At 43.4% G+C, this 26,296-nt stretch overlaps 1 protein-coding gene across 35 annotated transcripts in view; it reads left to right on the top strand.

Moving 5' to 3' along the window:
- The window catches only part of RBFOX1 (RNA binding fox-1 homolog 1), a 2,033,710-nt gene that overhangs the window by 1,938,168 nt on the left and 69,246 nt on the right, over positions 1-26,296 (top strand). For 25 of the 35 annotated variants that reach the window (XM_072835688.1, XM_072835695.1, XM_072835683.1 and 22 more), the window contains one exon: positions 17,120-17,200. The exons of the other annotated variants lie outside the window; for them this stretch is intronic. In XM_072835688.1, coding sequence (XP_072691789.1) covers positions 17,120-17,200 — 81 coding nt within the window. The remainder of the gene's footprint in view (positions 1-17,119; positions 17,201-26,296) is intronic. 35 annotated transcript variants of the gene reach the window in all.

The following is a 26,296-nucleotide window of genomic DNA, read 5'->3' on the forward strand; positions in this document are numbered from 1 at the left end:
AAGTCAGCTGGATTGATTGTGTCCACCTCGGTGAAATCCCGACCACGGAGCACATGCCTTGAGACCAGGCTGGGTGATGGGAGAGTGGATCAGGATTTCAATATAAAGTTTAAAAATGAAGAGGATGGATGTAGCACTCTGTGATTGCTTATCTCGAAAGGGCAGCTGTATTTGACCTTGGATTACCCGTACAAAGGTATTGGTTTTCTATGGGCTTTTGGCCACTGTGAGCCATGATTCATCTAAAGAATTGAGTCACAAAAAGGTAGATGTAGGTCTCCCTCCCAGTCACTTCCCTTATTTCACTTCATTGAGTCCGTTACAGTTAAGAGAATGACCTTTAGCCGAATTTTTGGATGGACTTCTTTCCAATTCCCTTCCTGCAATTTGGATACAATGGCGTCTGAAAAAAAGTAAGATTGTCAGAACCTGTGATAACTGGGGTCCCTGACACAGGCTGCTTTCCTTTTGTTGGCCACCATCCTAGACTTTGGGTTGGGTTTGGGATGATGTGCCCCAAACCTGAATGTACAAAACCTGCATTTGGGTGACTACCTAGTATCCTGAAGGAATGTAATGTAGGTCGGAAGCGTCCTTGCGACCACTCAGAGCCCCTCAAAGCAGCAAATATTCAAATATTAGTGCCCTTCGTGGCTCTAACACTGCCCGTATCCACCCAGAGGACCGGCTTTGACTAGACTCAGAGCAATGGCTCCTCGTGAACAGTGACCTTTGGCTCTGCAATGTTTTGTATAATTTACACATCTGCCAGATTCAAATGCACTGCACTTCAGTGAACTGGAACAGAAGAGTCCAGATTTAAGTCCCCAAGCAAAGGATTTTCAGCCTAGAAATGTTCCACTTCAAAGACTTTATCTCGTACATCTGTTTACCTTCGCCTCCCTCTTTGGTTGCAATTCACTTTCCTTCTCTCTTCTCCTTTCCCCATCTGTCTTATCAGATTTCACTCCATCCCTCCCACATTTGGCCTTAATTTTTATCTGTGTCCTTCCCGGGCCCACGGAAGGAATGCAGCTCAGCTTTGATGGAACCTTTGGGGGATTTTGATCTTCAGATAGGATCAGAACTTGATTATGTGCTAAAAACTGCACTTCCTCAATAAATTAGTTCCCAATCTATTGCATGGAAAGTCTACCAAGGAGAGCTCCCTCCCCCAAAGCAGGAAATGATGGGACAGCCTTTGTAGGAGAAGCCCCACCTCTGCACCACGGGAGAAAGATGAGGTTCGAATATTTGGCTCTGGATCAATTTCATAGGGAAAGTTCTGGGCTGCCATCATCCATACATGAACAACTCAAGACATCAGCAACAATAAGCCACTCCAGGCACTGACTGTGTGCCAGGCACTGTGCAAAACACTTTGCATCTCCTCAGAACCTCATAAAAATGTTACAGCATTCTCTTCATTATAGAAATGATGAAACTAAGGCTTTCCTGAGAGTTTATCTCATCCCTCATATCCCAGAACTAGAATGTGAAAAATAGGCTTATTATATAAATGTCTTTTTTCTAACCTCAAAGCCCATATTTGGCATTACCTTGCTGTGCAGCTTCCTCCATAGGACTAGACTACGACACGCCTGCCATGTCTTCTATGCTTGAGCTCTAGAATATAGTGATAATTAATAAAAATATCTTTGCACGTAATATTACCTGCCACATGCCAAACTCAATGTTGCGACCATCGCATATGTTTACAGAGATTATAACTTCGGAGGATAAGGGTCATTTTCTTCATCTTGCAGATAAATTAGAAATCTAGTGATATTAGGTTGCTCAAGGTTGCTAATTTCAAAAGTTAAAGAGCTGGATCCGAAGCCAAATCTTTGTGATTCCAAAGCTCATTCCATTATATTACAAGTTACCTCCCACACATGCTTTAGTTAATCCAATATCTTGGATTAATTGTTCTTAACTGGAAATAACTTTACACCCCAGGGGAACTGAGCAACTTCTGGAGACATTTGCTTTTGTCACATCTTCGGGGACCTGGGGTTATTCATTGCTGGCAAAACAACCCACAATGCACAGGACAGCCCCCACCACAAAGAATAATCTGGCTGAAAATGTTGATGATGCTGAGGTTGAGAACCCTTGTCCCACATGCACCAAATATCTTAATATTTCTCGTACCCTATCAGTGGTTCCTGCTAAAGATACATAAGCATCTGTAGTTATCAGTGGCAACCCAAAGAACTTAAAGAGTCATTCATTCAAGTATTTTCGCTTCTGGGCATTACTCTGCCATTTTTGACTCTAGGAGAGAAGAGCACAAAGCTTGATTTTATGCTGCAGATTTGTGTCGGGGGTCCGCAAGACCACCCTCAGTCTCTGTGTTTGCTTAGATGCGCCCATGGGACTCAGAAAGGCTGTTATAGTCATGGTTCTGATTTATTACAAAATGATACAGATTAGAAATCAGCAAAGGGGAAGAGGACATAAGGTGGAATCCAGAAGAAACCAGGCGAAAGCCTCTGGGTGTGCCCTCAAGGTGGAAGTATACGATGCGCTGAACTTCAGCAGTCATGGTGTCTGACAACACACACAGAGTGCCGCCAGCTGGGTATCAGTCCACTTCCTAGGAAACCAGGCACACAAACCTGGAAGCCCCGTAGAACTGACCTCAGCTACTCAAACCTTAGCCCAAAGAGCAAAAGTAAGCATCCGCCATAAATTACCTTGCTACATTGCTCCCATAAACTATCTTATCAAACTGGCACTGTATGGCCCAAGGCCTCAGGCATCCAGAAATGGTTTTATCAGGATAGAATATTCCAAGGGCTTAGAACTCACCTGCCAGGAGCTGTCCAAGGGCCAGTCCTGAAGACAAACATTCTGGGAGGAATGAGGATTGAGCAGCCCAGGTCTGCTGAGTTAACCCTTTCCTGCACAATGGAAGGAGGAGGAGGAGGAGGAGGGGAGGAAGAAGAAGCAGAAGGACAAGATTGCAATCTCAGAAATATATATATATATATATATATATATATATATATATATATATATATATTCATGGTCATGGTGGTAGTGGTAGGGGAGGATGGTATAAAATAAGACATACCGCTGTGTTTGTTGGTTCTAGAAGAAAAGAAAATGATGATCTTTTCTTCTGCATTTAGTTATGCTGCATTTAGTTATGAAAGAGGGAAAATGTGTGCATTTTTTTCACTTAGAACAGGGGTCTGCAATTTTTTTTTCGTAAAGGGCCAGTTAGTGAATAGCGAGCTGTGTGGGCCTACAGTCAGTCTCCCCCCACCACTCACCCCTGCTGCTGTAATACAGGAGTCGTCACAGATAACACATATGCCTTGTGCACATGGCTATGTCCCAATAAAGCTTTAAGGACACAGACCTTTAAATTTCATATAATTTTCGTAGGTCATGAAATAGGTGTCCTTGCCCCACCCACAACTGTGTAAAAAGTGAAAGCCTACCCCTCCTTTGCTGACCCCAGCTTAGGGAGTCCAGATTTGCTGAACGCAAAGCCACCAGCTTACACCCTGGGGAGGTGTTGTAGCACTGGACTGCACAATCCTGCATGAACCTGTGAGACAAGCTGCTTGTCTTTCTGCAGCATCATGTTCATCAAGGAAGGGCCAAAGAGAGAGGCCCCTTATAAAGTCACATATACCACTGGCTTCTGCTAATTCATCCTTTAGCTCAGAGTTGCAATGCTGAAGGCCTGTAAAGTGCCAGGCACTGAGGTAAGCACTTGGGGGGATCACCTCTTCCCTCTAGAATTCATTAGAGCACTGAGGGATACAGACAAATAAACTTAGTGTATAATAAATGATGATACCTGCCGACCAGAACACTAAAAAAATAACAATCCTCTCTGTATTAAGAGAGGGGGTTATTATTTTTTTTTTAATTTTTATTTATTTATGATAGTTACAGAGAGAGAGAGAGAGGCAGAGACACAGGCAGAGGGAGAAGCAGGCTCCATGCACCGGGAGCCCGATGTGGGATTCGATCCCAGGTCTCCAGGATCACGCCCTGGGCCAAAGGCAGGCGCCAAACCGCTGCGCCACCAGGGATCCCTAGAGAGGGGGTTATTAATTGGATTTTGAAGGATAAATAAGAGTTCTCCTGGGAAGAAAATGAAGAAAGAGCTTTGTAGCAGTGAGTAAGGAGGAGTTTGGTAGTGTCCAAAGGAGTTTCTCAGCCTTATCTTCAGAATCCATTGAGAAGTGCTAAAAAAAAAAAAAAAAAAAAAACCACAAAGACAAACAAGAACAACAACAACAAAAAAGAAAACCAGGTGCTTGATCTTCACTCGATGTAGAAATTTCTCAGGCAAAATCAGGTTTCTCCCAAAGGCTGAGAAATACTGATCTGTTGAAATCAGAGGGTTCCTTCTAGAGAAAAGTTGCAAGAGACCTGATGATGGATTCTGATAAAGGAATGTGGAATCTGGAATCCATCCTTTGAGTGTCAGGCAACCACTGAAAGCTCTGATAAAAATATATTTAAAAAATAAAATAAAACAGATAGTAATGAATTAGCACGCATATCTACACTTGAAACATAATAGTCTTACCATGAAGATTATTACAAATATGTGAATACAATCCTAAAAGATCGAAAGAGGTAAAACCAAATCAGCAACTTCTTACCCATCCCAGAGATTGGGCTCCTGACGGACCCCAGGATTGCTAAACCGGTGCCCAACACCAAGGCTATTATCAAGCTTGTTTCCTGGTTTTGTCCCAATCTCTTCCTATGAAAAAAAATCACCAGAGACTTCAAAAATGACATGATTTCATTTTTTTTTATTTTTAAAATATTCTAAATATTTTAACTTGTGTCGCCATCCTATTATAAACCATTTAGTTTTGACGGTCTTGTGCTTCCCACTTTTAGCGCTTTTTAGAATTTATAGTTCAGTGTTATTAGCCCAGCCAATTAAGTTGTGTGTAAATAAAGACAAATTGGCCAAATATTGTTTAATACCCTGTATGTTAATTATATGTAGATACTCATTCTCCAAGTATCCGATGAAGCTCTCTTTTAAAAATGTAGTGTGAAGAACCAACACACAAATAGCAAAATCCTACTTAAATTAACTGCATTGGTGACAGTTAATGCATTCCTAGAACTTCTATGGACCTGTTACAACCCATTACAGTCGAAATATTGGTTTATGAAAAATTAATAAAGCCACTGGAAAATGGAAGCCAGCATCTGCATTAGCTCTTTACACCCAAAGAATCAACCAGAATTAATTATGCCGTATGCTACATTCTAATGAGTTTTTCATTAAACAGTATACCATTATGGAAACTAAACAAGGATTATTCAGAGAATAATGCCAAAGGCTGGTTTTTTGTTTTGCTTTGTTTTTTGTTTTTTGTTTTTTGTTTTTTGTTTTTTGTTTTTTTGGAGGAGATTAAATTACTTAATGGGTTATACATTTAAACCCGACACAAAGGTTAATCGATGTACACTTATCATTGTATTGAACCCAGTATTATTTAAAAAAACATAAACACCCCAATATCACTGCTATTTCCTCTGGGAGAAAAGATGGATCTGTTTGTGCCTTTCTAGCGTTTGTTTGATATACACATGATATTGTAAAACCTGAAACTTTCCGCATTAATTCCCTGTCATTTTTGAAAACCATTTCCAGCAGCTGAAATATTCTATTAGCTTTCAGCCCACGGGTGTGTGTGTGTGTGTGTGTGTGTGTGTGTGTGTGTGTGTGTTGGGAAATGTATTTAATCAATTGTATTTGATTACTCTTTGGGAGAGTGAAAGTCGCAGTATATTTTCTGCTCTTACCAAAAGAGTGGGGTCAGGAGTTTAAACCTAATCTGGGATATGGAAGAGGACTCAAGATATAACTCTGCCTCCATTCCACGAGTATTTCCAGTTCCTCCTAAAATACAGCTCTGTAGTAGCAAGTGAAATAGAAGAGGGAGCCCAAGGGAGGACTGTCTAAAGGAATTTTTGGACTCCTGCAGTATCTGAGGTTCTTGTCCCTAGGAAGAACAGAGAAAGAGAGAGAAAGGCAGTTCTTTGCAGAGACTTGTAAACCTCACAGATTTAAGCTAAAGCACAATTTCTGATTTTTTTTCTCGTCATCATACTTTGCAAACTAAAATGCCTTCATGAGCTGCGAGATAAATGTACAGTTGGAGGGGACAATCTCAGTTGCAGAGAAGAATGCCCTCGCCCTATCACCCTCTGTGGCCCTGCCACAGGGGAATATAGGTCCAGACTCATGTGGCCTAATCCCTTGATTTCTCAAGAGAAGCCAGACATCTGTCTTGTGACATTAAGCCTCCCCAATTTAAATGCTGGCCATTAACTCCCAGTCTTAAAATGTTCTTCATTTAATCTGTTATGTTTAGCATTATGTCTGTGGCCAAACCCAACAGTTCAGCAGCCATCAATCTGCTCTCCTGTTCTTCAAGGAACAGTGGAACAAAATTAGTCCCCAAAGTACTGTATTTTGAGATTCAAAAAATTAATAATAGTTATTAGCCCATTATTATTATTACTGAGATCACGTATTACCTACAAATTATCAACCTCTTCCAAGTAACAGATCTCATCCCTACAACAATTATCGATGAAGTAGATTTTTGGGGGGTCCCGATTTTACCGATGTGAAAGCCAAGTCTGGGACATTAAATGACTTGCTGAAAGTCAGAGAAACTTACAATCAGTGAGGCCAGAACACACAACTAAGTATAAAAATCCCCCAAATTCATGCTTTTTTCAGCTATGCTGTCAAACCTTAAGAGCTCCCCATTTCTCCTTTCTCTCTGTATTTCCTCCCTGTCTGTCTTACTGTGATCGTGCAAGTGGGATTTTCTTATCTATAGAAGATACATCTAGCCCAGAGGATTCCTTGGTGGGATTGTTTCAAACCCTATTACAGATTCTTTTTTTTTTTTTTTTTTTTTTTTTTTAAATTTTTATTTATTTGTGATAGTCACACACACAGAGAGAGAGAGAGAGAGAGAGAGGTAGAGACACAGGCAGAGGGAGAAGCAGGCTCCATGCACCGGGAGCCCGACGCGGGATTCGATCCCGGGTCTCCAGGATCACGCCCCGGGCCAAAGGCAGGCGCTAAACCGCTGCGCCACCCAGGGATCCCTCTATTACAGATTCTTAAACCTGATCATGAGGTTCTAGCCAACATCCTTAGCCTGGAAGAGTCAGGTGCTTCCAGGCTGAAGGCAAATGAGGAACTGTTTAATGTGACTTAGTGCAAATGGGGTTGGTTGATGGATATTTGTCTTTCCACGGTTGGAGAGGATGTTTAAACACCTCAAGACCAAGTATCACCATTAATAAGCAGATGTATCTCCGTGAGTGAGTCTGAGCTTTGGAGTCACACCAGACTGGCTCAGATTTCAGTTGTCTTCTATTTTTCTCTCTCTGGGTTTTATTTTCCTTTTGGGTTTGATAAGGGAAAAAAATCATAATGTGTGCACAGTGTACCTGGTTCAGTACCTGAAACTCAGTGGCATCTTAATGGTCACTTTCATCAATATTAGCTGTAGCTTGATGTTGTTTATGAAGTACCTAACATTTTACTATCATTAGCAGCATGGTCATCCCCTGGGAGCAGATTGGAAATGCAGATTCTCATGCCCCACCCCAGACCTACTAAATGAGAATATTCATTTTAGAAGGCTCCCCAAGTAATTGAGTGCCTGTTAGAATTTTAGAAGCAAAAGCTCTAGGATAGCCCTACCTAAATACTAACAGTTCCAACCCTGAAGGAGATAAAACATATTTCTGTTGTTTTTGTTGTAGTTAAATTGTTAGCCTTCCACAAATACCTTATGGACAATTTTTTCTAGTTGTTTTATTATCTCGAACAACAATGAATTAGAAAGAAATTTTTGTCAGGCATTCAAAAAACAGGTCTTTAAATTTTTTTTTTGGTTGTTTTAACAAAAATGAAATAAAGTTAAATTGTAGCAAGTATTGATGATAAAATGATGCTCTCTGAAATAACTTGTGACAGCTTCCCGGGGAAGGGCTAATGCTGTCCTGACAATCACTCTTGGTATCTTCCAAACAGAAAGTGAACGTTAGAACAGAGGTCAGCAAACTTTTTCTGTAAAGGTCCAAATAGTGAATATTTTAGCCTTTGTGGGCAATAAGGTCTCTGTTGTAAGTACTCAGTTCTGTCTTGTAGCATAAAAGCAGTCATAAATAATAGGTAAATGAACAAGCGTGGCCCTGATCGAATAACTCTTTATAGATACTGAAATTTAAATTTTATGTGATTCTTCATGTTGTGACCAAATATTAGTCTTCTCTTAATTGTTTGCAACCATATAAAATTGTAAAAAAAAAAAAAAATTTAAAGGAAGTAGACTGGATTTGGCCAAAAGACAATAGTTTGCCTACAACTGATTTGGAAGACTAGCCTTCAGGTCGTGGGTCCCAGGGATCTGTCTGATTTGATTTGCATTCAGCACCATAAAATTTCTATCTGTGTGACTTCGGGCAAGATTCTAAAACTCTCTGTGTCTCAGAATCCTCATCTATTAAATAGATGTAATGATAGTACCTGTCTTACAAGGTTAAGAGTAGGGGATAATCCAAATTAAACATTGAATGGGTTTGCTTGGCACTTTTTGGGTAATTAATAAGTGGTATTTGGAATTGCTACTGCTAATGTGTTTAGTATCATATTGAGTTAAATATTTTCTGTAAAAATCACTATTAGCTGACATTTTGGAGGCAGGGGGATAAGAGCAGTTCAAGTAAGTCATTATGTTTTCTAAACAACAAAAAGGAAGAACCTTGTATAGAGATTCTCTGTAGTATTCCTGCAACTTTTTTTTGTATAGTCTGAAATTACATCAAAAAGAAAAGTGAAAAGGAAAAAAACCCACAAAATCACGTATTTCTTTTTAACTGTTATGAAAATTGGAACTTGCATAATAAATTGGAGTGAGAGATTATTTACACTATATACAGATTCACTTCAGGGCTCCCTTAAATATGGAAATCCCCTGGCACCGTTAAAACATGATTCACTTTATAAGAATTAAATATACATACAACATTTTTCTGCAACATCTGTGCCTAAATGGAAATACCTCTGTATTTAAAGCTCGACCATAACCCTTCAGAGAGGCTCATCTTTCAGGCATGTATAAAAGCATTAAGGATTAGCTGTGAAAATATTCTTACATGTATTATTAGCTCAGTTCTAGTCTATGTTAAAAAAATGTGTACCTGCAAAAAATATCCGTAGCCCATCAGGGCATTGGATAAATCTGTTGATTGGAAGCAGTAATCTCCATGGGCAGGGACACATATGGCAACCTCCCAGACCTCGACCTCTAACAGACGCTTGGTGCTTATATGGCCCTCACGTAGTACAGTGCCTCACTGATCCTCACGGCAGAGCTCATTATGAGGCAGGCAGGCGGCTATATTAGTCTGCCAAGGCTGCCATGACAAAGCATCACAGACTGGGTGGCTTGTGCAACAGAAATGCATTTTCTCACAGTTCTGGAGGCTAGGAGTCCAAGATCAAGGGATCTGCAGGGTGGGTTTCTTCAAAGGCCTCTCTCCTTGACTTGTAAACAGCTGTCTTCTCCCTCAGTCCGCACATGGTCTTCCTTCTGCATCTCTGTTGTAATTTACTCTTCTCATAAGGACATCATGGAATTAGGGTTTACCCTCATGGCCTAACTTTAACCTAATTACCTCTTTAAAAATCTCATCTCCAAAGACAGTCACATCCTAAGGTGCTAGGAGCTAGGATGTCAGCATGGGAATTTGGATCCTACACACTTCAGTCCATAACAGTAGGGCAGGAATGGGTGTGCCATTTTGAATGGGAAACCAAGAGTGGCCTCACTAGGATTGTGCTGTTGGTGATCTTCTGTACCTTCTTTACCAGCCCACTTCCAGAGAGTTTGACAGGATAGTTAAGACCAGGAGTTACTCTTTGTATTCGAAACGCTATGGAGGAAGGGCAAAATTGGTAGACATACAAAACAGCAAAGATAAAAATAGTTCTACCTCTTTGCACACAGAAGTACTCAAATAAGGTATATTCAGGCATTTTTACTTTTTTTTCCTAAACATGTTGAGATGCCCTTGGGCCTGGATTACTCAAAGTGCACCTGTAGCAAGACAGTCACCTGGGCTGCTGATCAGAAATGCAGATTTCTGACCCACTGAGTCACACTCTTTAAGGGTGGGGCCTTTGAAGGTATCCCATTTAAGTTCTCCCCAGTTGATTCTTAAAGTCTCACAGGCTTTGAAAACCTCCAATTTTAGGAAGGCAAGAATGCACAGCACTGAGTTCTGGGGGACTGGCTCTCCTCCAATGTTCCTCAAAGTATGGTTCCCTGAAAACATGAGAGAGCTTGTTGAAAATGCAGGTTCAAGGCACCTGGGTGGCTCAGTAGTTGAGTGTCTGCCTTTGGCTCAGGTCGTGATCCTGGGATCCTGGGATCGAGTCCCGTATCAGGCACCCCATGAGGAACCTGCTTATCCCTCTGCTTATGTCTCTGCCTCTGTGTGTCTCTCATGAATAAATAAATAAATAAATAAATAAATAAGCTTAAGAGAGAGAGAGAGAGAAAGAAAGAAGAAGAAAGAAAGAAGAAAGAAAGAAAGGAAGAAGAAGAAGAAGAAGAAGAAGAAGAAGAAGAAGAAGAAGAAAGAAGAAGAAGAAGAAGAAAGGAAGGAAGGAAGGAAGGAAGGAAGGAAGGAAGGAAGGAAGGAAGGAAGGAAGGAAGGAAAGAAAGAAAGAAAGAAAGAAAGAAAGAAAGAAAGAAAGAAAGAGAGAAAGAAAGAAGAAAATGCACGTTCTCAGCCCCATCCCAAAGCAATGGAATCAGCCAGAAACTTTGGGAGTAGGACCTAGCATTCTGTGTTTAACAAATCCCCTAAGTGATTCTGATGATGCAGATGATTATAATAACCCATGGGGGTCTGAGGACACTGAAGACACTGTGTGCTTGCCACCTCTTTCTGAATGTACCACTCCCATGAAAAAGATGTTTCCAGGTTTCTCTTAGAGTGAAGTATCCCTTTGGCACCAGCTCTGAGCTTATTCTTTCAGTTATGACCAAAATTTTCCTATTTTTATTCTAATCTAATAATATATTTTAAAAATCATTCTGTAACAATGGAAGAGTCATTGGTAGGAATCATTGGTGAAGTGAGTGATGTACTAGGAGCCTAGATAGCTTTGTTTCTCACCTGAAATTTGCCTCTAATTGATAATAAGGCTTTTCACAAACTACATCCCTCTTCTGTGGTTCCCATCTCTAAAGAGGGACTATCAGACTGTACTTACTAGGGAGGAAAAAATGCATGAGGGAAATACTGAATATTGAATAAAAGTGTCTTTTTTTTGTATAAAATGGAAGTATTATTTTTAGTAGTGATTACTATTAAGTATTCTTAGTTATGACTGCAATCAATAACAGAAATAGGGAATCAACATTCTGGCACTCATAATAATCATGTTGAATAAAAATTGTGCCAAAATTACTATTAAATTTTATTAATCTCAGCAAGCAAAGTAAATAACCATAGTGTCTCAGGCTTGGGGGGTCGATTGAGACGCGTTCCTTTGTTCCCCTTTGTGTGTATGTATTTGTTCCTGAACATGCAGGTAAAACCAGACAGAGTGTCATTCTTTTGAAGGGCACAGGGGGCTCAGCGGGTGTGCCCCAGAACCCACACAGCACCTGGCCCTGGGAGAGCCCAGTACACACTTGTGGAATGTATGGCAGCCCTCGTAGGGCACCTGTTCTTAACTGAGCAGTAGCGACAGAGAAGCTCTGCAACGGCCTCCTGCATCACTCACCATTTCCCAGTGGGATTTGTCCTCTCAGCCCCCTTTCCAGAGTCACTAGGCTACGTGGCACTGGAAAAGCTGGACCCCAGCAAAGGGCTGTGTTTGCAAGGGACTCTGCATCAGCACATAGTTGCTTGAGGAGGTTCAGACGGCACATGGCGCACTCAGAACCTTAAACAGCAGGTGTTCCCGAATCCCTGTTGGCCCTCAGAAAATTAATAAAGTGTTGTTGTTTTTCTTTGTGTCTTTAATTTTTTTTTCATTGCAGTAGAGATAAGGGCATTCTTCTCCAAGTGTTCTAACTCATCTTCATCTTGGAGCCAATGAAGTGAGTCAGCCACTCCCAGTTGCAGTTGGGGTGTTTCTTTGACATTTTTTTTTCCTTTTCCCTTTTTTTTTTTTTGAATTCAGAAAATACAGCATAGGCCTATAGGCCTAGTCATTTACCCAGGGCTGCCCTGGAGCTCTGCCTATTTGATACTAAAATGGAAGGACAGACATTTTTCAAAAGAGCCTTTCTCTTCTTCCTTCCACTCCTCCATTCTAATTTTATTTCTTGCAAGTGCAATAGGGCTGCCTATCCAAAACCCCGTGGTTCCTCTTGTCAGGTCCCTCCCCTGCCTCTCATGGGTCTCTGGACCCATGGTGATGAAGGAGGACAGAGACGTGACTCCTGACCTCTTGAAGTTCACAGCTGAGGACACTGAAGACACTGTGTGCTTGCCACAGGAAGACGCTCATTAGATAGAGCACTACAACACAAGTTAGGAAAGCAGAGGAAGGAAGCTGAATTTGGCAGGTGGGGGCAAATAGATCTGGTTTCTAGCAGGAGAAGCCAGAGCTGAGTCGGGAAGGGAATTACTTAGGGGGAGGGGCAGGGCTTCCAGGGAGAAGAATTATCTTCTATAAAGGCAGAGGTGTGAAAACGCACCGTGGTTCCAGTTGGGTTGAGTCCAATTTCCTCACCTAGGAGCTAGCAGCAGCGTACAAAGTTTAGATGCTTCCCCTTCTCTGTCTGTGATGGGAATCACCCCTTTGAGGCTTCTCCCTGCCTCTCAGGGGGGCCAGAAATGATTCCCAGAGCTGTGGGGAGTCCCAAGAAGAAAGGGCTGGGTTGCCCCATCTGAACGTGGACCTTGGCTCACCCTCTCTCAGCGGGAGGATTCCGATCCTGCCCAGGAGAGGCCCTGTGGACACCGTGCTGGGATTTGGGATGCTGATGTTGGTGGCATCATTGAGTGAGGGTGACAGACCTTGCAAAAGCTCTGCTTATTCCAAAGTTTTCGCTCTGCCACATAGAGCCAGTTCCTGCCAGGCACAGATACAGGCTGCTCAGATTTCATGTTAAGCTGGATGAGTCAACCTTAAAAGAACCAGAGAAGAAGAGGAAACAAGTGAATCCCATAGCTAGGGCTCAAAACTGCACCTGGACTTTAGGCATGCACATCCCCAGCAATAGACAAGGGGCTGAGGGAGGCGCCCTAAAGAAAGATTGGTTGGACAAAACACTATTTTTAGCCAAGGAAACAGAAATGAAGAGGTCTTTAAAAACAATAATTTGATCATCTCCATTAATCCTTTGAGAGTCAGGTATTTTGCTCGGGGCTGGGAATAAATGAGTATGGTTTGGCTCCGACCCAGGGGTGCACATTGTGGCTAAGACCAGTATGTAAATGAAACGTCTCAGTACAGCGTGACAAGGGATCTAGTAGGGAGGGTTTTGTTTTGTTTTGTTTTATGTAAATGGGCTCCACACCCAGGGTAGCACTCAGCGCGGGGCTTGAACTCACAACTCTGAGATCAAGACCTGAGCCAGGATCAAGAGTTAGAGGCTTAACTCAATGACTGAGCCACCCAGGCACACCAAGCAAGATTTTTTTTTTTTTTTATTGTGATGGGAGTGTAGAAGGGAGAGTGATCCAATAACTCCTGGGGGCTGGGAAAAAAACAACTTTTAAATGACACAGTAGGAATTGCGATGAGGCCTTTTTTTTTTAATTAAACCCCATGAAATTCCCAGTGTTCAATCCTATTTGACATAAAGAGGTCACTTTCCTACAGTTTAACCTCACAGTAGGAGCAGGAATGGCACAGAGGTTTCATCCCATCCACCAATTCTAATCAAACGGTAGCAACTGCCTAGAAGCTGTGTTAAGAATGATTCTGAGCATTCCAGGATGATAGGAAAGGACGCTGTGGAAATTGGTGAATGGTCTGTCCTGGCTAGGGAATGGTGGTGGCTAGTGGTATAAATTGAACCCAGTTGCCATCTTTAAATTATAAGGAGGAAAGCCCCCCTTCCCCTCCTCCCACAAAAGCCTGGATGCTCGAGTAACTGGATTTTCAAGTAAAATTGCTTTATAAGCCAAGGCTCAGAAGTCTGAGAAGGATAGGATGTCCCTACGGTGGCAGACAGGTCGTAGTAGCTGGAGGCAAAGGGTCTATGTTGGGAGGATGGTGCATGAATAGAAAACACAAGGTACTCGTTAGAAAGCTGCATCACAAGGTGCCTTGAAGGACCTTGTAAACACTCCTCATGCTGCTGCTTGTACCTGATTATCTATTTGACTTACTTTTTTAAACAAATACACATGACTTGCCCCCCGCCCCCTAGAAAAATGCATGGAGGTTATGGTATTCTTCTCTGCCTCTTTTTCTTTAATTCAAAGCTTTCTTTTAAGAAAAGGTCACAATGTACTAAGAGAACATACAATAAGTACTTTGCAAATTAAATTAGAGGATGTTTTTAGGTAAAATAAAAAGCAAGTCCTGTGACAGTATAGATTTTGTTTTACAAAGGTCAAAATTATTGCATAAAGAATTTTTTTTTCACTACCAAGAGGGCATCCAAAGAAGTTATTTCAATACAGTTTCCCAGGATCTACGGCGTAAGAGCATTAGGAAAGCTTCATTATGCCCTGCCAGGATTTAGCTTTCTAGAGGGAATCTGTGTTGTGTCCCAATGGGATTCTCTAAATTGCATTGAGAATGCTGAAAATTGACCCCAAGGTTTTAACTGCACAATGCTGAAATGTCCTTCTGGATATATTTTTGCTACAACTACGCTATATTTCTTTTGAAACCAAGGCACCCCCAAGAAACTTCAGATTTCACTTTAACAGTGGCTTTTAACCAGGGGTGGACACGAGAAACTCATGGCATTTCCTCACAGGTCCCACCCTAGAAGATGCTGATTTGGCAGCTCTCTGTACCTCCTATGGAAACATCCGTTTCTATCTAAGGCCGTAGGGGTGAGCAAGAACATAGGGATGAATGGTCTCTGCAAAGTCAGACTAAGTACTCGTTGATGAAGCAAAGTGGGGGTCAGGGCACGTCCTTCAGGTGGGTGTCACCCCCCATCGGGTGATTTCAGACCCCACACCCCATGGTCTGCTGTTCATATTGTTTGCTGGTTATTACCATACGATAATACCAGTTTCTTGCCAAAACCAGAAATACTCACTCACTGAGAAGAAATTAGACCACGTAACGTCCCACCTTATATGTTGGGATAAACTTCTCAAATAAACTAGAAAGACGAAAGAACCCTCGGTTTAGCAAAGGTTGATCATAACTCAGACCCAACCAGACTCTGAATCCATTTACGGCCAAGAGAAGGCCAGTCAACTCCACTCTTACATCCATGCTTTTGTGGGGACTCTTCTCCAGCTACAGGCGGAGGAAACCGGGGTAGATGTCACAAGGCCGAGGGGAGATTCCTTCAGATGGAACTCCTGTCCCTGGGCTGCCTCTCCTTGTCAGAGAATGGAGGGAGGTGCCTGAGTTGGTGATGGGGGGGGGGGGGCACTTAGGGATTTTCCTACATCTTTGCTTTTCCTGGAAATAATGAGCAAAGTCCAGGGAAACACAGGGAAGAGAGGGTACAAGTGGAATTCTCAGGAAGCTCCTCAGCTCTCCTCATTGGATCCATCTATTCTGGCTCTGTCCCTGAGAGATGGGGAGCGGTGGTCGTGGAGGGGGGCCAGCTCTGGAACCGTGTTTGGTTTTTGAGTTCAGGGAAGTTGGCTATGTCTTAATGGTTCCCATGGCGCACCCTCTCTGTGCGGACCCCCACTCGCTCTGCAACTTTTAACTACACTTCTGTTGACCTTGGGAAAGCTCCCGAAGGTTGTCGAACCCCTTAGCAGGCACTGGGGCAGGTGTGCGAGGAGGTGAGTTCATGGCGAGGCAGGCGTCTTCTCACGGGGGAGGCCCTCCAGTTGGGTGATGGCAGGGGGACCCCAAGCCACATGGAGGCAAGTGAATCATCGGTAATGGGCTGACCACTCCCCAGAAGTCTCTCCCATTCTTTTCAAAGTCTGACTGTGAGCTCTGTAGCAGCAGGAGAGAGAGGGCTGACACCCTGAGGATTCCTGACCCTGCTCATCCTTGGAGTGGGCGGTTGTTCAAAACACATCACGGATTGGGGAGATATCTCAGGATTGCGCTGTTCCCTCCCGCTGGAAAATTCCATTGTGCCAGGATCAGCCCGGTGCCCTTTGCTTTAAATCAGGCAGAGGACAGGCAGCTCTGCACTGCAGGCTTGGGGAGGCGGCCTCTCTGGCCCGAGAGCCGAGAACTTTCGGGAAAAAATGAGAAACGCAGAAGCCCAAGGACTATCTCACCCCAAGGCCAGCGTGGGCCCCAGGGTGGGTCATGCGGAAGGTGGAAGTGGCGCTCATTTCTTCCCTGCTGTATTTCTGTTCTTCCCCTGAAGAACTGACTCAGCCAGTCTGGGGGGGCTGGGAGGCGGAGAAGGTTGCTCCCACCAGCAGTCAGTGCATGTGCTCACACTTTACCCACCGATGACTACACGCCAGGCCCTGCGTTGGGCACAGGTCTAGCCACACAGTTCACAACCTTCCTGGAGGTAGGTATGTTCACCCCATTTTCCAGATGTGAATCCCAAGGCACAGAGAGGTATAGTGACTTACCGAGATCACACAGCTAAGTGGCATCGGAGCCAGGCTTGTCATCTAGCTCTCTCTGATATTGCCCAAGCTCCCTTTTGAGTATGCAGTATGCCATGCTGCCACCATCCCCTGGGTCCGGGGGCCAGCCAGACCCCCGCTACGGAAACCCCAGGTGACAAGGAGTGACATGTGCTTGGAGGGCTGGAGGGTGGGCTTCCGGTCCCCTTTGGCTAAGACAGGGGGCTTACACTGGTGTCCCCGCCCTGTGCACGGGGATGTGGCTATGTTGTCATTTCTCTGCCTTTCTCGTTTGCGTCGCCTGATCTCTCAGGTGTCGTGTGCCTGTTCCCAAACCAGATACCATCTATCTCTCTCTCTTTCGTAGGCACCGTGCTGTTGTGCCAGGCAAACCAGGAGGGATCTTCCATGTACAGTGCCCCCAGTTCACTTGTATATACTTCCGCAAGTAAGCCCGCTGTTGTGGCTCTCTTTTTGTTTTGTGACATAAATCTGAGTCCACTCGCCTTCCCTGCCATGTAAGTTCTCCTTCCCTTCCCTCTCTGCTCCACCCTCCCCGCGCCCTCCACAAGGTGAAGTTGGTTCTCATAAGCATGTCTCTGTGTGTTCCCTGTCACCTTAGCATCCAACCCCTTCGCTCATTACGTCTGAATGCTCACTTCTCAGATGTCCCGATCATCCTATGTTGAGACCCGGCAGGATTGGGTCCAATGGATGGGACCTGAGGCATTGGTGTGTGGGGGTGGGGTGGGGCAGAGGGGTGGGGGGAGGGGGTGGAGGTTGGAGCTAGAGCTCACTGCCTGCCTTCTATCACGGCTTTGCAAATTAACGTGGAAACAACGGACGTAAAATATGCAGGCCATCCACGCGGCACCCTCACCCAGCAAAAGGTGCTTCATTGTTACGCTTGAGCACCTGTGTTCTCACTGCGGGAAATAACCACTTGTTTGCAAGGCTGTTCTGCCCTTTGCTATGTGATTCCATTCTCAGCAGAGAGGAAAATGAGGGTCTCCCCCCAGCCCCCAATTTAACTGTGTTGGGGGAGGATGACAATAAAAGGCACTTTAATAGATACAAATGTAGCCCTCAAGTGGTAGGGAGAGAAGATCAAAAATAAACATGGAAGATAGATTGTAGTGTTGACATGGAAAGACCAAGGATGTCTCTGCCTGGGATGGATGCTCCAAGGGGGGGCAAATGGCCCGCCCTCACCCCAGTTCCCAGGTCCCCAGACAAGGTTGAACAATTACAGTTCTTGTGGATTCCAACATGGTGCCCCCAGCTGGTTTGCCCCTCCTCGGGAAGACCCCCGTCCACAGCTGAGACCTTCTGTGAAATCCCCATAACTACTAAATTGGTCCTCATTGGGGTCAGTGCTCAAAAGTGGGTGTGGGGGTGGAGAAGGTGGGCTGCTAGAGACCAGCTAGGAAGGGGGGTGATGATTAGGAGGATGAGAGACAGAGGGAAATACTCCCCGAGTGCCAGGATCAAGCACCTCCATTCCTAAAGGCTCAGAAAAACCAAACTCTTTGCTGTGGGGCACAGGTTCGAAGCAGTCACCAGAAGAACCAAAGATGTGACTGTGACAATCCTGAGGGTTTCTGAAGATACCAGGTTATGGGGGCAGCCAGCCGTCCTTCCCAACCAGCATAGCATCTTCAGGAGCAGGTTGGGCATGCATTACATTCAGGGTATGCTCCTATGTCCCCAAAAAGCCAGAATCTAACCATCTGGCAAGAAGTGGTTCTTTCTAACCGTATAGAAATTGCCCACTTTGGGTGGGGTAAATGTGTACGCATGTATCCGATAGAATTAGGGCGCTAGTACTCAGTTTCACATGCTCACCATTGTGTCATCCTCACAATCTGCACCAGGTAGGTATTATAATGTTTGCTTTACAGCAGAGGAATGGGGGCCACTGATGCAGAGTGATAACCCAGGATCGCACGGCCGCCATGTGGTAGATTTGTTCTTTGAACCTGGGAAATTATTCAACTTCTGACTGCTTTTTGGGTTCCTTTGGACCCTGACTATCATCATCATCCCCTTGTCTCTGTCCCCTACTTTCTCTATAAACGTTATTTTCCAAAGGAGCGTTGGCGATCCAAAACGTAACCACAGTTGAGTTCCAGAGAGTTTCGTTTTATTCAGTAAAACAACATTGTCCTATAGAACTGTGTAAGATGAAATATTCCATATCTGCACTGTCCAGTACATGGACTCGTGGGACAGAGGCACTGACCTTTTTTATTCAATTTAATTTCGACTACCGTTACTCTTAATTACCCACCTGGGGCACATGGTTACCATATTGGAAAACCTGGCTCTCAATGATCATATGAAAAATAGGCATTTCTAGAAGTGAACAAAACAATTTAATTCCCCCCAAAAAAGGGCTGGTTTGAATGGGTATAGCCATTCTAAGGTGGCTTTGGGGGAAGTGTGTATCATCATATCAAACATGGAAATCTATCACGAATTCTTCATATTAAAATAGGGGAAGCATACAGTAGAGATAGGGGTTGGCAAACTATAGCCCAGGAGCCAAATCCAGCCCCAGCCTGTTTTTGTAAAGCTTGCGAGCTAAGATCCCTCGTAGAGTTCTCGAAGGATTGTAGAAACAAACCAACAAACAAAAGACAAACAACATGTGACAGAGATGGAGGTGGCCTGCGAAGCCTAACATATTGTCATTCTCGCTCTTTACAGGAAAAGTGTGTTGCTCTCAGATATAAAGGGTCCATTGTATTACTGCAAATACAGAATGACAATATCACTTCAGTGGTTATACTTTTCCCCCTAAATTTAAAAGTAAAAATTTATAATAATTATTGAGGCCGTGTAATGTGTGTCCAACACCCTTCCCTTCTAAATTGCATAATCAATCATAGTATCTACACATTTTTCATCCTATTATTTTCACTTACTATCATGTCATGTGTGCTTTATGAAAGTATGTTAATGGCCTCATAATATTCTGTCGTTTCGCACTATTATATTTTAAGCTACACCCCCCCATTGTTGATAGGGATTCTTCAGAAATATTAAAGAAATGTCCCTATACATAGTAGTGTTGAAGAAACCAATGAATAAGTAGTTAATGGCCCTACCCCATAACAAAACAAAATAAAAAGCTAGTTTCTTACAGTGAGAATCTTCACTTGCCGATCCCTTCAGCAGCAGTATCCAGACAGACGAGCTCCATGAGTGTTTTGTATGGACAGCCAGCTCTGAGGCTTCTCCTTCCCCACCTGGGTCAGCAGAGGGACCGTAGATTACTTCCATCTTGAGGCCACAGTGCGTGCTGGGTGTAAAGATTATCCATTCCTCCCTGAGCCACATTGCTGAGCCTTTCTGCTTTTGTTCTCCAAGTGAGTGATACCTTTTGGGGCTCGACTATTTGCTGTCAGCTGGCTTCTTTGAAACATCACTTAGGTTTTCTCTTCCAGATGAAGGTGTATATTCCATTGGAAAGTCACACCTTATGTTCCAGAAACAATCCCACCAGCAGGTAGAGGGTCATTTTTGCACGTGCGCACTCTCTCACACACACGCGCACACACATACATCAGGGGCATGCACACGGCCACCGAGGTTCATCTCCTGTACGGGTCTGACATGCACGTGGCTGAAAGACACATCTCTTGTCCCTGAGGTGGTGTGGCCTCTTTTTTGCTAAGGATCCATCCTCCCCCAAAGCTGAGGGTCCCTTACTTCTCAGCAGTCTTGTGGGATGCACCTGCTTTTTAACTTGAAAATGCATATATTTCTCATGGTTATCTAACAGTCGTGTGCCTGAAGAAAGGTGTGCATAAATTACACTTTTGTAAATTGGATCTTGTGTGTTTACTGACTTCTATGATTACTTCTGAGTTTGTGGGTTTTTTGTTTTTTTTTTTCCCACGGATCTTTCACTGGCCTTGGATGTTTTAGACTTAAATTGCCCCTCTGCCTAACCAAATAGCTAATCATCTGTAAATAACACCCTTAAATGCGGTACGGGAGATGGTTTTTAAGGGAACCCTGCTGCATTTCTCTGTAATGAAAATAATTCCTACTTGAGGTTATCTGTTTTTTGAGATGCACTTTTACATAATGGGTTTTCCACCACTTGAGTGAATCATCCTGATAATATGACCCAGGACATGAAAGCATTAAGGGAAAGATTTCCACTCACAGCTCCATGTCATACAGCCTAATCCTATTCTCCGGTTTCTCCCCAGCTGACCCCAGGCTCCTCCCTCATCCCGACCTTATCCTGCTGTGAAACCCCAATGCAGCCTGTGTCACGGGACATCATGCATCCTCTCGTGTGTCCCGATGAACCACTGGCTTGCAGAGTGTAAAGTGGGCCTACTTTTTAGCAGAAGAACCAAGTTGAAGCAGAACTAGGCCAGATCACCTTGTACCAAATGGAAAAACATTTAGTATTAGTATTTTTGCCTTAAATACATTAACATTTCATCAACTAAATTAATTAATTACATTAGCTACTTTGTAAATTTTGAAATAATGTTAATTAATTTAATAGTATTGTTTGGCTTTGAATGGCCCACAGCTGACCCCTTGACAGAGGGGTTTTGTGAAAGCTGGGGCAGGGCTGGTGGGCTTGCTCACGGCCTTCCCCATCCCGGGGCGGGTGGTCTGGAGGCCCCTGAAAGGCCCCTGCTCTATTATCCACACATACAGTGCGTGCTTACTATCAAAAAATGACTCCAGGCAGAAATAGGGACTGAAGAAACATGTCACCTTTCTTCCAAATGAAAACATTACCTCTATTTTTTATTAGTTGAACTATCAAGAGGTAAATCCACAGTCCCATGAATGGCAAAGTCACTTTCTAATTTGGATTAGCAAAGCCAGCCCTCACTGATCCCTATTTCCACATGAAGTAGATGTTTCCCAAAGCAGGTCAATGTTATCCGCTTAATTCTATTTTCTTTATGATTTTATGAGTAGATTTTAAATTACAAATAAACAGGTGCTCCCTATAATTAGAGAAGCATGCAAATAAACATGCACACACCAACGTGTAGAATGATGTGGTAATAACATTCCCCACTTTATCCAAAAACGTACACCTTTAAAGTAGCCCATATTGACTGCCTAGTATGTATCTTTCCACATTTTCTCCATAATAATGCAAAGAAGGACATACACACATGAAATGGGGGGTGTTAGTAGTTGGATTTTATACAGAGGGGAGTGTTACACATGCGTGTTATGTGCGCATTCCACATATTAATCATGTTTTGTTTCACTTAATAGCAGATTTGGGTTCCCTCCCATCCAGCCCTCTGGGTATTTCCATGCTGCCCCATGGTGTGGATGATCCTTCAGCTGTTCTCTGTCCACACTCCTTCAAGTGCCTTCTTTTCCCAAAGCCGGCAGCAAATATCTTACATGTACCCCTGACATGCCAGTGCCTTAAATCCCACATCTAGTTTCCCAAACATGGGATTGGTGGTTCCATCCTGGCATCCTTGCCAGCACCTGTGTATTCTATTTTAAATTTGAAAATCAAATGGGTGACACATAGCCTCTCCATCTGCCCTCCCCTGCATCTGCCTTCCTTCTAGTGAGGCGCATCAGATTCACTACTTTCTTTTTTTTTTTTTTTTAATTTTTTATTGGTGTTCAATTTACTAACATACAGATTCACTACTTTCATTGTCATGTGGACATTTCCTCTTGTGGATTTCCAGAATACATCTGCCCATTTCTCTTCGGGTTTTTCTGACTTTATTTTTAATTCACATAGAGAGAGAGAGAGAGAGAGAGAGAGAGAGAGAGAGATTGCAAACATATTTCCTGTTTGGGATCTTTGATCTTGCTTACATTCCAGTGTATATTTTTAAATCCACAGGTAAATATATCCATCTTGTTGTCTCTTGTTACCAGCTTTAGATACCACTTTAGGTCACAAAATCCCTGCCAGGAGCAGGTATTGCTTAGCATTGTATTAGTTTTCTAGGTCTGCCATAAAAAATATCATCAACTTAGACAACAGAAATTTATTTTCTCTCCATCTGGAGGCTGGAAGTCTGAGGTCAAGGTCCTAGCATGGCCAGTTTTCATGAGGGCTCTCTTCCTGGCTTATAGATGTCACCTTCCCACCATGTCCTTACAGGGTAGAGAGAGCAAATCATTGGGTGTCTGTTCTTTTAAGGACACTAATCACTTCATGAGGGCCCCACTTCATGAGGGCCCCATTTCATGACTTAGCTCAACCTAATTACCTCCCAGAGGTTTCATCCCTAAATATCATCACATTGGGAGTTAGGGTGTCAACATGTAATTTTGAGGGGCAGGATGGACACTCACTATTCAGTCCATAGCAAGTACCTTGACACAGAGGTACCAGTTTTATTTGTCAACAGGCAGAAAGACACTTTCCAGCAGAAATGTCAGGATGGTCCCATGTGCTTATCAATACTCACAAGTGTATTTTCACATGGTGTTTCACACCCGGAAGCCAGAGATGAACTTTAGATCCATATGAGATCAAGTCCTAACGTAAGAGGAAGAGGACTGCTAATTCCCCCCGAAATTTTCACTCCTGACCACGGGAAGGGAGGGGGGTGGGATTCTGCTATCACAGGCTCCGGATGCTAAATGTTATCAAAATGCAAAATCACTTCCTCATTTATTCACTTTTATGAAACTCAAGGGCAAGCAGTGGTGGCATGGTTTTAATTGATGTATTGATTGCAGATTTTATGGAAGTAATTGTGTGGAATTCATAAAACAATGATTTAAGTGGCAGAAACACACATAAATCAGGCCTGCAGTGTTCTACTTTTAGGTAATTGATAGAACTTCCATTGGTTTCTGTAATTAAAGTAACAGCCTAAATTAATTTATGGCTTCCTCTTCCTTCTGCCCAACACAGAAAAATGTCAGTAGACTGAGTTCAGCTGATAGAAAGTACATGAACAGGTCTCTGTGTCACCGACACACTGGTGTAGAGACCCGTGTCTTCTTCCTTCCTCTCCAAACACCTCTTCTAATACTTTCTGGAGGAATCGCTTAAAAGAAGGATAATAAGAGCCGGGATGAGGGTGAGGCAGGAGAGAGGAGAGGGACTCACCTCGGATGAAATCCAAAGAGGTGCAAAAAAAAAAACAAAAAAAACAAAAAAAAACAAACCTCAGTAGTCAAGATAAATAATATTCTAATGTGATATTTTTAAAAATCTGAAGTAATGGAAAAAATCAACATGAAATATCAAAATTTCCATTAAGACAGGATGAGTATTACTAATTTTTTGTTTCTACCTTAGGGTCCAATATACTCAGCATAGCAGTTCTATGCTTAAAGTTTGAGAGTCTTTTCATAATAATAATTTTAATTAAAAAAAATACAATATGATTTATCCTAATTACTGGGGGGCTTTGGGGGCCACCTCCCCCTTAAATTTTGCACCCAAGGGGAGTACCTAACTGGCCTGACCCTCGTCCAGTCCTGAATGAAGGGCTGAAATCAAGAAAAATAAATAAGAGTAACAATACTAATACAAACTCATAGTTATTGAGCTCTAACTATCTGTGAGGCTGTCCTCTAAGCCTTTCACATGAACTTTCTCCTTTAATCCTCCCAAGGAAACAACGAAATATGGTTATGCCCCTTGTTCCTTGAGAAAATTCAGGATTAGAAGGATGAAGAAATTTGTCCGAGGTGACCCAGCCAAATCAACTTGGAACCCAGCCTAACTCAATCCCGATCTCAGTGGTCACCAGTCTCCACGTTTATACGCCGGCGGGTGGAAGCGGCCACATGCTCTGCTCCTGGAAATGTCCAGGCAGGGAGTGGTCAAGCGCGGCTTCTGGGCAGCCGTCCAGCTTCTGTATCCAGGCCAGCGTTGCGCTTTCTCCATCCCATCCCTGGATTGCCGGAGAGGCCGTTCTTGTCTGATTTGTGTGGCCAGGGGTTGGAAGAATTAGTCTTTAGAAGGCCAGTTAGAAAGTATTTCCAGCCTTACAGGCCATCTGGCCCTGCTTGGCAACTACTCAACTCTGTCCATAGCTTGTAAGTGGCCACGGACAGTAGGGAAATGAACAGGTGTGACTGTGCTTCCCATCACACTTTGTCGACAAAAAGAGTCTTCAGGCCACATGTGGCCCTAGGGCCCGAGTTTACTGACCCCTTTTGTTAGGCTAACGTTCTTATTTGAAAGGGCCAGACTCTGGACAGCTGGCTACCTGGGGGAGGAGATAGAAAGGAACCTTCTTTTCTTTCTTTCTAAGATTGTATTTATTTACTCATGAGAAAGACACAGAGAGAGGCAGAGACATAAGCAGGCTCCCTGCGGGGAGCCCCATGTGGGACTGGATCCCAGGGCCCCAGGATCACCACCCAAGCCGAAGGCAGACAATCAACCACTGAGCCACCCAGGCGTCCTAGGAACTTTCATAGGCCTTTTGCACTTTGTGCGATTTTTATCACCTTTCAAAACCAATAACGGGAGGTAGGCACTCTTGGAACTCACCAAAGTAAGAGATGTACATGAGTTCAGTCTAAATCGGATGGACTGGCTTAGTTTTGCTTTCAGAACAAACAACAAACAAATGTAGAGTTGGAAGCATCGTGTTGGGGCTGTTGGCTTTCTCCAAGACCTGCCCCAGTTTTCCGGGGATACATGGTGAGACCCCATATGTACTCTGGATGCCTCGTCCTGTGTCTGGGCTTCTTCTGGCTCCTCCCACATCTCCTCATACTGCTGGTCTAAAAGGTGCTCCAAGGTGGAGCCTTCTAATCAGGCATCAGTGCCTTGTTCCTTCTATGTCTGTGACTCAGTATGGTGACAACATACCTGTGTTCTCCGTGTCATCATCTTTGAAGTAATTCCTTCTATTATGTATTCATCTTACCAGTTCTTTCATGGCAGAGGGGGAGCAGGGGGAGGATTCAAATGCATTACTTCATTTAAATCATGTTTGTCAAGCTGTTTCTATATGCCGGGTACACTTCCAATGCACTATAAATTCTTCTTGAGCAAGGGGTCCTTCTTAAAAAAAAAAAAAATTATTTAAATTCAGTTTAATTAAGCAAGGTGTCCTTAAGCTAGCCTCTGTAGTGTTGCATTCTTGTGAGCAAGACGTAACAGACAGACACATAATTCTAATGTCTCAGAATTGCAAACGAATTACAGCGATATTTAGGAGCCATAGCCAACAGGAGGCTTACCCACTGTTAACACGGCATTTTTAATGCCCCTAGGTCAGTCAGCTAAATATTGCCATCCTTGCCATCCTCTCACACTCTAGATTTTCCTCATTGTCCCTCATTTTATTCTCATTTTTTTTAAGATTTTATTTATGTATTTATGAGAGACGCAGAGAGAGAGAGGAGAGAGGCAGAGACACAGGCAAAGGGAGAAGCAGGCTTCGTGTGGGGAGCCTGATGCAGGACTCCATCCCAGGACCTTGGATCATGCCCTGAGCCGAAGGCAGGCGCTAAACCACTGAGCCACCCAGGCGTCCCCCTCTTTTCCTCATTGAACCCGTGTACGGGGAGATCTTGAGACACCTAGTATATCATTCTC

Source organism: Canis lupus, chromosome 8, assembly GCF_048164855.1.
Source record: "Canis lupus baileyi chromosome 8, mCanLup2.hap1, whole genome shotgun sequence".
Classification (NCBI taxonomy): Eukaryota; Metazoa; Chordata; class Mammalia; order Carnivora; family Canidae; genus Canis; species Canis lupus.